The sequence below is a fragment of the Lonchura striata genome, chromosome 4 (assembly GCF_046129695.1).
Source record: "Lonchura striata isolate bLonStr1 chromosome 4, bLonStr1.mat, whole genome shotgun sequence".
Classification (NCBI taxonomy): Eukaryota; Metazoa; Chordata; class Aves; order Passeriformes; family Estrildidae; genus Lonchura; species Lonchura striata.
The window spans coordinates 25558089-25570660 of NC_134606.1; the positions used below are offsets into that span (position 1 = coordinate 25558089).

Sequence of the window (12572 nt, forward strand, 5' to 3'; positions counted from 1 at the left end):
CCTATCTCCATGCAATTTCCATTTACTTGAACATGCATTTGACTCCCATCAATGTGCCCTTCTGGAGGCTGTGTAACTCCAGTTTATTTTACTGTATCTATATGACTCATGTTATGCAGAACTGGTCATTCTTGTTCCCTCTTCCGGATTCAATTCAGTAGAACGCTGCCCAAACAGGAGCACAGTGTAGTGGCTTGTGGCTTGTTAGAGGTTCAATTTTTCATAAATGGTGGATTATTCTTAACTATATAACTAATTCCTTACTTCAGGCAGTATTTTGGACATGTTTCTTTTTGCTCATGGAACAATAACTTTGTTTCCCTTTCCTTAGCAAAGAGATTGGAATCTTATCAAGAGATGGATTCCGAGGATAAGAATTCAGCTGATTGTCAGTGTGGCTCTTCAGTCCCTACATCAAAATGTCAGGAGATCAACTGGAGAGCTGTGTGTGAACCTTTGAACAGAAAGTCTATGACCCAGTTGTCTGGTAGTTTCTCTGCATTCAAAAGGCAAGAAGAAGCAGGTGATACTTCCAGCTCAGGACACATGGCTTTCAGTAGTTCCATTGTAAGTAGAACCTGTTTGGTTTGATGCTAAATCACTGAATTAACTCATGAGGGTATCTCTTTTTACTCCCATTTGATCAGATTGGTTGTCATTTAAGAAATCCTTTCTGTCTCCACCAAAATCAGAGGTCTCATGATGGCTTGGTTGCATGTTATTTACAACTGACATTACAGACACATGTTGGTTCATGAAGGTGTATACTTTGACTCGTGCTGCTCTGCATCCATGATCACTTCAGGTGAAATTAGCAATTTAATAACAGTTTGGGTTTTTATTTTAAGAGGTTTCTGGCATTTTATTTTGTTTTTAATAGGAAATACCTATATGGTCAATACTTATTTGAGGTCATGTGAGGAAAAAACTCTGCTTCTGTACCTGAAGGTCTAAATACCATTTGTCATACTTAATCTCTTATGAAGTGTCTAAGCCTGTGAACTAAGCCTTTAGTGTTTACCTCTTTGGACAGGAAGTTTGCCATTTTCAATGGTCTAGTACAAGGTAGTAAAGATGCCAGTGTTCTTCTGTTTCCTGGTATTACAACTCAGCACAGGAGGGAAGTTGTATGAGCTTCTACACTTTGATTGTCTGTAACTGATTTAACCTCCAGAGACTTAAGTTTATAACCTGATGGAAGCTTTTGTTCATTTCATAATAGGAAACGGATGTTGTACCAGACACACAGCTGCTGGAGAAGTTCAGTCAAATTTCTTTTCGTTCCTATCAACAATCAGAAGAAGCTAGCAGCAAGTCATCTTTGGAGGCAATGTATATCACGGACTTCTTTCTTGCTCTGGCAATCTGTAATACTGTTGTAGTCTCAGGTCCCAATCAGACACATCAGAAGGTAAGAAGGCCTTGCCTTTGGTTATTTGGCCATATTTGCAAATAGCTGATTTCTTTTTGGTTCAGTTACAAAAAGAAAAATATAATTAACTGACATTTTAAGTATTTATCCTTTTCAGCTCTGCATTTTCGTCCTGTTAGGAAGAAGGGAATTATTCTAAAACATGGAGTGTAATGAGCTATTAAATAAAATAATACTGATAAACTGACTTCAATCTTTTTGTTTCTGTTACCATTTGTAACTTTTACAAGACAAATTTGGAGATTAAAATGCAGTTGTAATTTTTTCCATATTCTAATTATGGGTTTTTTTAGATATGGGTATAACTTCTTGTAGTAATACATTCAGGTAGTAATTCTTGTATTACTACAAGTAATTCTTGTATTACTACAAGAATGTATTCTTGTAGTAATACATTCAGGTTACCTTGAATGGTAATAGGTTATTCTTGATTGAAAAATAAGAATAATTGCTGAAGATTCATAGAATATTGAAACTGAGAATGCTCTTACCTTTTCCCTGACTACTCAAATAGACATTCAGCAAAAGTACGGAAGATTAAGTTTTATGTATATTAGTCAGAAGAAAATTTGCTATGCAGTATGGCATAAAGTTGTCTCACCATGAATTAAAGTGTATTTGCTAGTCTGCCCTGGTTTTTAGTAGTTTGGAGTGACCACTTGTTGTTTTCAGTGCACACAACCTAACTTTTTTTTAAAAATAGTACTTTTTTAAAAAAATCTTTTGGGTTTTTTCATTGTGGGATTTTCATAATTCCATTTTTTTGCCAGTTTTGACTGTGTTGCAAGTTAATTCCCAAGTTCAGCTTTGATTTCTTTCTTTCATTACATGGTGATTTACATTAATTGACTTTGTTTTTGGAAAAAAAAATAGTGACATGTGCAGAACTAGATTTTGGTGTCTATCTAGGTAGTAAACCTACAACCATAGCTGGAGACATTCATAAAACATCCTGTGGGGTATGAAGTACCTCCTATGTATAAATAAGCCTGGTGTTTTAGTGTGCTTCCAAGCATTCCCAGAAAGGTGTTTAGTAGGCAGCCTAAAGATCTATGTGTGGATGAGGCAGATGAGTTCATAGTCAATAGTTACCTATTCCTTAAATGGGATGGAGAATAACATACAGGTGAGAATTTTGGTTTTTTGAGAGTAATATGTGTGAATAACTTGCCAACAGGGTAGATCTCCAGGTCACTAGTAGGTTGATTGGGAGGAGCAATGTGGAAGGAGGTTTTCTGAGTTCATGATCAGGGAATAACAGGAAAGAACTCAAGGCAATGGGAAATTGCAATGTTGTCATAGGAAGAGGCAATGAAAGGACATTCCTTGTCTCTGTTTCCATGATGTTGAATGGAGACACATTACAGCTTGCTGGAACTGTGGAGGACTGAGCCACAGGTTGTCCCTGCCTTTTGCTTTTCAGTGGCAAAAGAGAACATGCTTCCCGCTAACTCATTCTTACATCCTCACCAGCAGTGATAAAGGAATGTCAGCCTGCTATGCCTTATTTTTCTAAGATGTTACCTCCCTAGCTGTTCTGAGTAACAGAAAACCAGTTATTTTATAACACTGATCACAGGGGAACTGTCAGTTTAAAACACTAAAAACCATTGATCAGGTACTGTATGTTTAGCAGGTCTTGTAGCTAGTTAGTGTGAAGGGGTTGGTTTATTCTTCACAAGTATTTTGCTAATTCAGAACAAGGATTAAAGTGTTCAGTTCAATTTGCCAGAACTTCAAAAAGTTACAATGTCATACTTACTCTGTTCATTACTGAAAGTTCTGAAAAGAAGTATTGCATGGAGTCATGAATTAAACTTGAAGGATTTACACAGCTTATAGAGGCTATTTACTGTATTTATAAGGCTTCATGTTTACTTGAGCTGGCCATCTTTAATCCAAGCAGTCAAACCCATGGTAAACATTAAAACACTACTTTCATTATGAAACATTTCTACTTTGTAAGGTGTCCTTCCTTAATATAACAAAATAGGAAGAATTTAGCATAAATGCTTTCTCTAACTATTCTGTTCCAGGTGAGACTCTCTTCGCTGAGTAGAATGCCTGTTAAATCACTTGAGGAAATCAGGCAAATGTTCCAGAGATTTTCAGTCTGGAGACTAAGTTCTTCCCCACTTCCAAGTGTAAAGAAATCATCATCTGAAAGCCCCAATAGTTTTGTGAGAAAACTGTCTCTTTTTAGAATGAAACTGGCTTCACCTACTTTGGATGGAGCTGGTGAAAGGATTTCTGAACCTCACAATACTGACAGCCCAGAAAATTCTCAAGTGCCTGGAGAAATACATCTAGTGAATGTAGCTGCTGGTGGTGAACCCAACCATGCTGTGTCATCTATCAAATTATTTCCCATACCAAAACTAAGTTACGAAGCTGAGAGTCCAGATGAAGCTGCCTTGGTTCATGCTGCTAGGGCTTATAAATGTGTTCTACAGTCTAGGACTCCAGGTCAAGTAACTGTGGACTTTGCAGGTCTGGGGTCTTTAACGTTTCAGCTTTTGCACATCCTGCCTTTTGATTCACTGCGGAAAAGGATGTCAGTGGTGGTTCGGCATCCAGTCTCCAACAAAGTGGTGGTGTACACAAAAGGCGCAGACTCAGTCATGATGGATTTGTTGAGAACTGCCTCTGAAGGTATCTACAGAACTTGTAATTCTTTGCCCTTATCATTCTTTAATGATAAGTTTCAACATTTTACTACTTCAAGAATGTATTTAGACCTTCAAAATTTTCTGCTAAATTTAGCTGAAACATCCCTGTTTAATTTACTTTCTCTTCTTTTTGTGTGATGGTACATACTAACAATTCTGAAATTGAAGAGAAGATTAAAGAGAGAACTCAGCAGCATTTGGATGATTATGCCAGAAGAGGACTACGCACTCTTTGTATTGCTAAGAAGGTATTTCTTTTTATATGTATTTTGGTGAATGTTTGCAGTCTGTGACCAGACTCAGTGGTATCACCAATGGAGCAAACATTTTTTTATCCCAATGTTCTTTTAGAAGGAATTTGTAAGAAAACCCAGATCAATTCCTGACATCTGTTAGATTGCCACTGTTGTCAGTTTAGGATGCCAAGCATCTTAACATCCTAATTTTAAAATGGGTATTGTCAAATAGCCAGATGTTTTTTAGGACTCATAAACACGTCTCCTTGTATGAATCTTACCCTGGGTAGACTTCAGACACAAAAAAGAGATTAAGTTACACCTCTTTTACTGGGTTTCACAAACAGTTTCAATGTTACAAGCTGTGGATGCACAACTGAAGTGATGTTTTGAGATTCCAGTTTAAATTCAAAGCTGCTCAGAAGTAAAATTCCATAGGGATTGAAATGGGCGAGAAGCCTCTTGACAAAGCTTTATGCAAAGTGAAAGCGCAGGCTGTGTAGCTGTGCAACCATCGAGCTGTACCCAGCTGTGCAGTGGTTCTGTGGCAGTAGCAGCGCTGCAGCTGAGCAGCAGCAGGGACAGTGCACTGTGCCCATTGCCCTGCCTGCCTTCCATGTAAATGGAAATCTGTCAAGGAACACGCAGGGTGCAAATGAGTAGCCTGGCAAAGTAATCTAACACTCTGAACATTGTACTAAATCCTTGGACATCCTGGAGCATGTAAGCAATGCACTGCCATGGGCTGCACTTGTAGGTTTGGGATGTGGACAACAGAAGTAACCATGGGAACACTTTTGATGCACTGTTTAAAACCCAGCATAGATACATGCCTATGTTTTCCCTCTCTGTGTAGGTGATGAGTGATGCAGAATATGCAGAGTGGTTAAATCATCGTTTTTTAGCAGAAACCAGCATTGACAATAGGGAGGACCTGCTGCTTGAATCTGCCATGAGGCTTGAGACCAATCTAACTTTGCTTGGTAGGTAGAAAATATTCCCAGGTAACTGCCTATGATGTTCATAATTGGAATTTGCTTGCAGAAAGCTGTGCTTTGCTTACAATCTGTGTAACACAGAGCTTTTTACAGAATTTATCGTCACTCCTGAAGTTTGTACTAGTTGCAAAGCACACTGAAGACAGATGGTGCTCTCCTGTCGTCAGTAAAAAATCTACTGTTTTGGGGTTTTTTTGTTTCTTTTATTGTTAATATTGTGTATTTTTCTATCTTCACTAGAGTTTTTAAATGTAATTATAACAAACACATGAAATGATAGTAACAAGTCACAGGCTTGCCTGTGCAAATATTCAGAGGTAACCCATTTCTGGGCATATTTTCTATCAGTGTTGCAGTCATGGCACAGCAGGTGTACTTGTGCTGTGTTCTCCTATAATAACACGGAGAGAAGTCAGGCATGCTTCTGCCAGAACCGTTCCTCTGAAGGTCATTCAGCTGTGCAGAAATTAAACAAAAAAATGTTTGTTATAGGTGTGTGAAAGGTAGACTGCAAGCAGCCTGGGATAATAATTTTAGAGAGCTTCCCAGCAAATAACATTTGGAAAACAAATGCAAAGCTCTGACTATAGTGGTAAAGGCAGCTCGTGCTAGAAGCTGAAGAGAGACAGATTCTGTTGTGTAAAGAGTGCTCCTTCTCTTATTTTGTGTCATATCTGCTTAGTGTAGGTGCCATAAACCTTGATAATAAAGGAATTATGGGATCACTGGCTTCAGTTTCTGGAGAGAAGCCAGAGCAGTGATGCAGAGTGATTCTTTTGTAAGGATATACAGGTACCCTTGGCCACTAAAGCCAACAGAGAGAAGTCAAGCTGCTTTGGAGACCTGCTGTCTTGCAGGGTCATATCTCTGGTGTGACACTAAGCAATATAGTTTGGCCCTAACATTAAATGGAAGTGAAAATATAGAGTTTAAACAACTTCATACTGCCAAGGTGCTTTCTTTCAGGAAATTACAAGCACATGGTAGCATGTTTGTTTTGGGATGTGGGTACAGAGAGAAAACCAGCTCGTCCTGTCACTCTTGAAGCATTTTGGTTTTGGAAATACAGCAGCACTAATATTTCTGCTTGACTAAATGAAGGTGCCACTGGCATTGAAGATCGCCTGCAGGAAGGTGTTCCAGACACAATTCAGGCTTTACGGAAAGCTGGAATAAAAATATGGATGTTGACAGGTGACAAGAGAGAGACAGCTGTCAACATTGCCTATGCTTGTAAACTGCTGGAACCAGAGGACAAAATCTTCACTCTAAAATCACAGAGTAGGGTGAGTAGAAAAGTAGATTTTCTTCTCTGCTGAAAAATTCAATAAGGTTAGTCCACAGGACAATACAGAAAAGCAAATGTTGCTTCCTTGGGAAATGAAAGAACATTTGCTTTTCTATATTGTTCTTCCTTGTGGGTAAAATATGAAATCCATTCTATGTATGTAACAGCTACATTATGTCCCTACATTATGATTAATTATTTTAATTGAATAAACTTCTTAATTTCTCTTTGTGGTAAGCTAAGGAGTTTACATGGTTTCAGGTTTAGAGACTTGTTCTAAGACCTTTAATTTTCCTTTTTTTACTTGCTTATATATGTCTTAAGAAATACAATTTGTATATGCCATAAAAGAATTAACTGTGGGGAAAATAAAGTGAAAAAAAGAAAGGATTTTTAGTCTAGTTGTGTTTGAGGAAAGCTTGGAGTTTGATTTGTGCCAGCATTTTCCTTTTACTCTGCTGGGAAATTAGTGTCTGTCTTGACAGTGAGAACTAAGCCTCTTTTGAATAAGTGCTCTTCCTCCCTCTAACTAGGCTTAGAAATAAAAAACAGGATTTGATACTGTTGCATTTCAAAGTAAAATGATGAGAAGATTTAAGAAGATATATTTTCTTCTATGTTGCATGTGCTTTACATATATTGATACCACAAACTTCTTATATTGATTCTGATAAGGTAAAACATTCCACAGGTCCAGTTCTTCAGTAATTCGTGGCAGATCACTTTTAATGTGTTATGAAGTGCACTTTTGGTTCTGCATGCCAGACAAAAGAAACACGGAGAGCAAAAGTTTTATCAAAGCTGTATATATTATGGAATCCTTAATGATTGCTTTTCCTGCTAGTCTGTAAAGGTTTTCTGGCTTGCATAGGTTTTTCTCTCTTCTCTAATACAATACCAAAGCAAATCTGCTAAAGCAAAGTTTATCATAGACACTTTCATTAACAACAGTCTACATCCTGTGTGATTTTAAAGGGGTATTCAACCTCATGTCTGAGCCTTTCAAAATAAATACTATACAAGCATTTGATTTTTTTCCCCATATGTATTTTATGAAGTGAAAAGGGAGGAAGAGTATAAACAATATTTCATAAGATGCTTTTCTTGTGTCTTCTATTAGGATGCCTGTGCCTTGGTAATGAGCAAAATTTTAGAAGACATCCAGAATAATACTTCTGTCAAAAAAAAACACAGTGAGAAACTTGGAAATGTCTCTGCAAGTCTCTCCACCCAAGCTCATGGGTTCAATTCAGGCCTGGTTATTGATGGAAGGACTTTAGAACATGTCCTTCATGACAGCCTACAGAATATTTTCTTGGAACTCACAGAAAAATGTCGGGCTGTAGTCTGTTGCCAAGCCACACCACTGCAGAAGAGTGTCCTGGTCAAATTGGTGCGAAGTAAGCTAAAGGCAATGACATTAGCTGTAGGTGAGTCTTGTGGTTATCCTCCTTTCTCTGAAAAGAAGTAAAAGCCAATTTCTTCTCTTGTATATTTTGCTAATGTCTGTCACAAAATTTATTTTATGAGCAAGATAATCCTTTGAATTGTAGCTGTCTCTGACAGGAGATGATGTTTGTCTTCTGAAGTAGTAAATTTAGTCCATAAACATACGTCAGTATAAAGCAATAAGAACAGCACCAGTCATACCGTTCTTATGTAACATGCAAAGCAGCAAGTGAAAGCATATTTCTTACTATCATAATCCCCAAAATTAGGAGGTAGAGGAGAGATGACTGGCTGTGATTTAAAGCACACACATTTTGTGGTGCAGCATGCCAACTAAATTCTGACAAAAGGAACATCTATTATCTCTTTGGAGAACATAGCTCAGTTCAGGTAGGTGTTCCACTTACTAATCCTGTTTTCCTTAGTGTTTTTCAGTGTTGGCCATAAAAACGTATTTCTCTGAACTCTCTGGTGTTTGATATTTGTCTTTTCCTGACACCTCCATAGCCATGTGATAGCCAGCAAAGCTAGTTTTGATTTTTCTTCTTTTCTCTGTAGGTGATGGTGCCAATGATGTCAGTATGATCCAGGTGGCTGACACTGGTGTGGGAATATCTGGCCAGGAAGGCATGCAGGTAGTGTATCCAAAGACACCTGCAAATGATTTGCAACTGATTTAAATCAGTTCAGAGTGTACTCTGGAGACCCAATAGCACCATAATCAGTTCCCTTACATGGGCAAGACTTTGCAGCCTGAGCCTCACACCCAGGCTTCAGCATTCCACCAGGAGCAATCAGAAGCTGAATGCTGCACGTCAAGCTCCAAACAACAGTTTGCTGCCTGTCAGTGAGCTCCATATTACTTATGTCATGCAGGGAAATGAGCAGCCTAAGTGTCAGTGTCAGTGATTTCTGTGCAGTGATTTATTGTGTGGTAATAATGATGACAGCTATATTCCTGTTTGTGCTGTGTTGGACTGAGCTCTGTGTGTTAGTTTTAAAGTCTTGTATGGAAGGGGATACGTGAGGGAGGATAACCTGGCAAGTACTATGTATAAAAATCATAAAATAAGAACTTCCAACAGTGGTTAAGTTGCTTTGTTGGCAGTATCTGAAGCTTATTTTTAACAGTTTAGTTAAAGCATATCCTTTTATTCGTGTGTTTTGCAGGCTGTGATGGCAAGTGACTTTGCAATCTCACAGTTTAGACACCTCAGGAAGCTGCTGCTTGTCCATGGTCACTGGTGTTACACAAGACTTAGCAACATGGTGCTTTACTTCTTCTACAAGAATGTGGTATGTAACTGTCCCATTCTAGGATAATCACAGTTTAATATGTTTGAGCACCGAAAGGTTCAGTGAGGCTTTATTTTCTTTTTTCTCTTCCTATTGTGAATGGTTTCAAAATAGGAAAAAGTATGTGTCAAACAATTCAGTTTCCCATTTGCCTGCAGAGGCCAGAGGTTCTTATTCCTTTGACTAAATTTCCCACTCAAAGCCATTGTTTGACTTCATTAAACAGTGGGTGAGGGGCACTACTAATATGGTGGCAGCACGACTGTTTCAGCAAGTCATGTCTGTATTTGAAATGTTTCCACGGATTACTTTAACCAGACCTAAGACCTACCAATTTTCCTCTTGTTTTTAAAGCATTTGTCAATGGCTAAAATTTCATTATGTTGTCTTTGGCTTTTCAGACCTATGTGAATCTGCTGTTTTGGTACCAGTTTTTCTGTGGGTTTTCAGGCACATCAATGACTGACTACTGGATCTTGATTCTTTTCAATCTCCTTTTTACATCGGTGCCACCCATCATCTATGGTGTCTTGGACAAAGATATATCTGCAGAGATACTCATGGAACTACCACAGCTTTACACAATGAGCCAGAAATCTGTGGTAGGTTGCAGAGTGCTTGGCCTGAAGCAAATTGAAATGGTCAGCATTTAAGCCATTTCTGTCTTTTATGTTTCATCTCAGACAAACATTGTTTTAAATTGCTTTCTCTGTTAGGAAGTGTCTAGGCTTGTGCAATATGTGCACAAATATAAACCTGTTTTTAAAAAGATTTTTTAGGCTCTTTTCAGTAATAGACCCAATCTTATCAGATATTTGGATGATAAAAGAAATTAAGGACTTCAGGTAAAGCAGTGTACTAGACAAACATTGTTACCAGCATGTTTATTTCATTCATTATGTCAGCTGTCAACATGTTTCCTCAAACTGGGATTTGTTTGAGCAAGGGCACTTTATATACTGTATATTTTTTCTTTGTCATATAAAGGTCTCAACTGACAAAGAATCAGAGCAGATTAATTTCAAATAATCTTCAAAGAACTTTTGTTAGTGAGGGTACTTTTCACCTTACAGGTATGTTCTGAAATTTGCCTTCCTACTTGAAATCATATGTGGTCTATCAGCAAATTCTGTCCAAACATTTAGCACAGAAAACCAAAGGGAGTGGGGGAATAGGTTCTAAATCAAAATTATATAACTCGGTGGGATCTTTCTTGGTTTCTGCTTTGCTTAGCATGAATTATAGCATAATTTTAAATTTATAGTTTTAAAAATTTAATAATTAAAATAATATCTTTATTATAATAATTGAAGGCAGTGACGTACTGAGCCTGAGACAAAATAGGTACTAATAGTCCAGAGAGAGGAAATACTGACTACATGAGTCACCTAAAACCCAACATTTTCTTTAGGATCAGATCCTGCAATATCATTAGAAGGCATTTCTTTACCAAGAGAATGGTCATACACTGGAGCAGACTCTTAGAGGTATGGTCAGTGCGCCAAGACTGTCAGTGTTAAGGAGGAGCACAACGCCCTTAATACCATGCTAGAACTTTTGGTCAGCCCTGAAGTGGTCAGGCAGTTGGACCAGATAATCCCTTCCAACTGAAATGTTTTATTCTGTTCTATTCTACTCTATTCTAAGACATACTACTAAAAAAAAAGAGCTACAGCGTGTTGTGTAATAGTGTTGTCTCATTTATTATAACCTGGCAGAAGTTTAGGTCCAGTCTAGAAGGGAAAAAAGGTAATACAGTGAATGGACAAATTGTTTTGCTTGTTTGTGGACTTCTACATTTCTTTTTATATATGCTTAAATATTTTATGTTGCTTGATTTACAGTATTTTTGAAAAACAAAGTATTCTTTTGATACCAATCCAAACCTGTGTAGATTGGCTTGAGCAGTTCTGTGCTTCATCAGTCAAAGAATTTTGATTAAGTAAATGTTGTAAGGCCTCATTATTTGTTTTGATCTTCAGTATATGTACAATGCAGTGATCTGAGCTGAGATGAAGGTTTTGAAGCAACATAATTGGAATTACTACATTACATAATATATTTTCTTCTTTCCCTTTTTATTACCTTATCTTCTGTTAGTTTTTTTGTCTTTTGTCCATCCCATCATTCCTTGCTCTGTGGTTGGAGATACCATCATTTCCTCTCTTGCATGGAAGCAAATGGAAATAATTGCATGGACTTAAATACAGAATAGAAAAAAGAGAAATGCTTTAAAAGATGCAATAAGAGGCAATATCACAATATTGCACCATGACATCACAAGTATACAGCTTTGTATAAACCATAAAAAATAATGGAACAGTAAATGGGATTCATCTTCAGTAGTTTAAAGCACTTTCCTGAAAAGCAAATAAGTTTCCTACATCACCTTCAGACAGCAGTTCAGTTCTTAAAAGGGCTGAATGGCTCTTTGGAAAAACCCATCTCTCCACTAATCATAGAGGACATCCTGGATGATTGGACTTCTCACCTGTGTGTCTCACATCAGTGCCTGAAGGAATGGGATATAACTGAGCCAGAGCATAGGCAGCTGTGGTTTCCTAGGTGGTTGATCTCACAGCAGTGTGCTGCTCCTGAGGGAGGAAGTCTTAGTCCCTTCTCCCTTTTTTTCTTCCTGTTCCCTCTTCATCCATATAGTTAAACTGTTTTCCTATTGCCAGCTCAGTTATGCCATCAGGACCTCACAGGGGCTGATTTAACTCACTGAAAAAGCAATGTGTTATTCCAGCAGAAAAGTGAGTTAATTTCTCACATCTGATGGGCTAAATTAGCTCACAGAGGAGTCCCATTCACACAGAGGAGTCAAACAGCACACATAACAAAAAGGGATGGAGATAGAAGAAGGTGGGACTTGGTATTCAGTGATGGTAAGCTGCAGGGTACTTTCCTGTCCATCAGCCCCCTCCCCTCCTTAGGACTCAGCTGAAGCTCTGGTACATCTGTTCTGATAGGAACAGCTGCAAGATTAGAGTTCCCAGTGCTGGCTGCTGATTTAAATACTAACAGATATATGTGTGGAGGGAGATCTTGAGATCTTTGTTCTAATAACTGTAACACAAAAGATGCCTTTTTCACTTGGAAACTAACTGGCATTACTTCTGCAGATAATCATTCCCCAGAGCCAAATTAATGCTGGTTAAGGATGCAGCAATTTGTTACAATGCCATTATGTTTTTCTCTTAC

The 12572-nt window shown here is 38.0% G+C and overlaps 1 protein-coding gene across 1 annotated transcript in view; it reads left to right on the forward strand.

Annotated features, from left to right (window-relative positions):
- The window catches only part of ATP10D (ATPase phospholipid transporting 10D (putative)), a 31222-nt gene that overhangs the window by 11729 nt on the left and 6921 nt on the right, over positions 1 to 12572 (forward strand). Inside the window, exons 9-18 of the mRNA XM_077782832.1 lie at positions 332 to 567; positions 1223 to 1411; positions 3469 to 4082; positions 4241 to 4349; positions 5194 to 5320; positions 6437 to 6621; positions 7744 to 8053; positions 8631 to 8707; positions 9243 to 9368; positions 9770 to 9970. Coding sequence (XP_077638958.1) covers positions 332 to 567; positions 1223 to 1411; positions 3469 to 4082; positions 4241 to 4349; positions 5194 to 5320; positions 6437 to 6621; positions 7744 to 8053; positions 8631 to 8707; positions 9243 to 9368; positions 9770 to 9970 — 2174 coding nt within the window. The remainder of the gene's footprint in view (positions 1 to 331; positions 568 to 1222; positions 1412 to 3468; positions 4083 to 4240; positions 4350 to 5193; positions 5321 to 6436; positions 6622 to 7743; positions 8054 to 8630; positions 8708 to 9242; positions 9369 to 9769; positions 9971 to 12572) is intronic.